The following is a 2,428-nucleotide window of genomic DNA, read 5'->3' as shown; positions in this document are numbered from 1 at the left end:
GATACACCGTATTTTCCACGTTGTCATGGCCATTCTATTTCTTACCAGGGTAAGACGAACATAACTAATGGATCCAATATCTAAGTCCTTACCAAGGGCTTTCTGAGGAGTCGCTCGAATCAACGACACGATCTTATCCTACATTGGCGGTACAGTTATGAGGTATGGATTATCTGAACCCTTACCCAACTTGACGCTCAATACTACTTCCAAAACAATGCAATAATGCTTTATAACTGTATAATGACCCATAAAAGGTCTCACTTTAGGGAAAAACAGATAATCTCTGTCATTTGTTAATACTTAAAAAATATTTTTCTTAAATTGTACTGAACTTGTTTTAAAAGACTTTTATTAAAACTGATTGTACTTTCTCAAACCTAAAATACGTTTTCTTTCAAGCTAACTATGCTTTTCTGTTTGAAAATAATGCACTTGAAGCAACTCATGCTCTCTTGAAACTCTTTCTGAAATATTGCTTTAAGACTTATAATTTACTTTACCCATGGAAACAATGCATAAGAAATCAATATGACAAAGCTTTTAATAGCTCTTAATTAAAAAGGGTTCATGTGGTACATTAAACATAAACAACAATGATATATCATTCCCGTTTCAAGAGTTCAGAAGTGGTGGGCGATTGTAAAGTGAAACCAAACTTGGTACATAATGGATAACAATTCCAGAGCCATACCGAGGAAGTTCACTCAACAACATTCCAGTTGCTACATCAATAACGATTTCACTCTCACCTTTAATATCAATCACCAACATGTCATCAGTAAAAATTGAGATGAACCACCACGTCATATTTATTTGGTAAGCCATATTAGGAACAGTCACATTGAACTCTTTCTTCCATGAATTTAAGCTACTCAAATCAGTACTAGTATGCGCAATATATACCTTGATCAAGAGGGAGTAAATGGGACCATAACTTATGTTTATCAAGCAAAGGTTTCCTCCTTTTTCTGCTATCCTAGTTATAGACCGTCCTCCTTCTTCTAGGCTATTAAGTTCAGCTGGAACCATAGTCGTAAAAACTTCTTCTTTAGACACATCAAAACATAAGAGGCTTTTAATTCTCTTACTATCTTGAAGAGTGTACCAATATAATACCCCCTTCACATGTGTACCCTTCTCAATTCTAGAAAGAAATTTTCTATCAGGAATTTTATTCAGAGACCTCCACGAACGGTCAATTCCAACAGTAAAAACTAATGGTTTCATCTCACCATATTCCATTAATCCTGCACTATCATCACGAAAAACAATCACCTTGTATTCATATGAAAGCTGGCAAAACCCGAAGCCAACTGCAGCAATACAGGGTGAAAGAAAACTAATTTCATATGTATATGGTGAGGTCGCGAAATACTCTTTAGTCATAGGATTGAAGACATAGACACGAGCATTGGAACTCCAGAAACACACCAAACCATTCACAGAATTCACCGTCATCATATGTGTTATGTGGTTCAATTCATAATATAATCTATACATGTATGTAATCTCCCATTCTTCTTCATGTTCTTGGTGAGGATAGTTTGGAAAACTACTGTGCCATTCCAAGGCAGAAACTGTGACGGAACGTGTATCATATGTCTTGTCAATAAGTACTGCTTCCAATTGTGAGAATGATGATGATGATTTTAATATTCCGCGTTCAACGTGTGAGTAGGCAAAACTCCCACTATAGATAATCGAACATCACTGCATACATACTTTCTTTAAAGTTTCACACAAATCTTGGCAAGGTACTCTTCGTAATATCTCAACAACAACTTCTTTGGGTATAGAAATATTGACACGTTGCTTTTTTATTGTCTTTGAGATCTGCATTCTTTCTTTCTTTCTATCTAAAGTCCCCCTACTAATCAAGAAAACAAAGTATTTTAACGAGATATTGAAATCAATGTTCATAATAGTAGCATACATAGAGTGAATTTTGAAGAAGAGTTTTTCTTGTTACATTTCTTCGGAGTTGAACGTCTATGAGAAACAATTTCTTTATCCCGCAAATATAACTTATTTTTGATAATAAAGAGACAAATGCGATCCTTGTCATCGTGCCCCTTACGTTTCTTTTGAGATGAGGGTTTATCAGAAACAACATACCTATCCCGTAAAGATAGTGGTAAGGTCTTCATACATCCTAATCTCCCCAGACCCCATTGATGTTGTAGTGTATTATCATGCCAAACGATTAGATAGCCACAAATTAAAGGACATTATAGACACCACCCCATCAGATAAATTTTGGTCAAAAAGGTATAATTATGCCATTTTGATATTTCTTTCTAATTGAAGATATGCTATGTTCAAAACATGTATCAAAGTAAAAAGGAAACAACATACGTAGTGTAATCCCACAAGTGAGATCTGGGGATGGTGGTGTGTACGTATCAGCCTTGCCCCTACCTTATGA

At 35.3% G+C, this 2,428-nt stretch overlaps 1 protein-coding gene across 1 annotated transcript; it reads right to left on the bottom strand.

Moving 5' to 3' along the window:
• Nucleotides 1-615: 615 nt before the first annotated feature.
• On the bottom strand, nucleotides 616-1,461 carry LOC129903791 (putative F-box protein At3g21120). The gene has a single exon (XM_055979313.1). The coding sequence runs from the start codon at nucleotides 1,459-1,461 to the stop codon at nucleotides 616-618; it is 846 nt and encodes a 281-aa protein (XP_055835288.1).
• Between the last annotated feature and the right edge of the window lie 967 nt (nucleotides 1,462-2,428).

This window comes from Solanum dulcamara, chromosome 9 (genome assembly GCF_947179165.1).
Source record: "Solanum dulcamara chromosome 9, daSolDulc1.2, whole genome shotgun sequence".
Taxonomy (NCBI): domain Eukaryota; kingdom Viridiplantae; phylum Streptophyta; class Magnoliopsida; order Solanales; family Solanaceae; genus Solanum; species Solanum dulcamara.
The sequence above is the reverse complement of the archived record's forward strand: the minus strand, read 5'-3'. Positions and strand labels throughout refer to the sequence as shown.

Excerpts from the sequence above, each read along its gene's own strand:
- LOC129903791 (XM_055979313.1), bottom strand. The coding sequence starts at position 1,461 with ATGACGGTGAATTCTGTGAATGGTTTGGTGTGTTTCTGGAGTTCCAAT.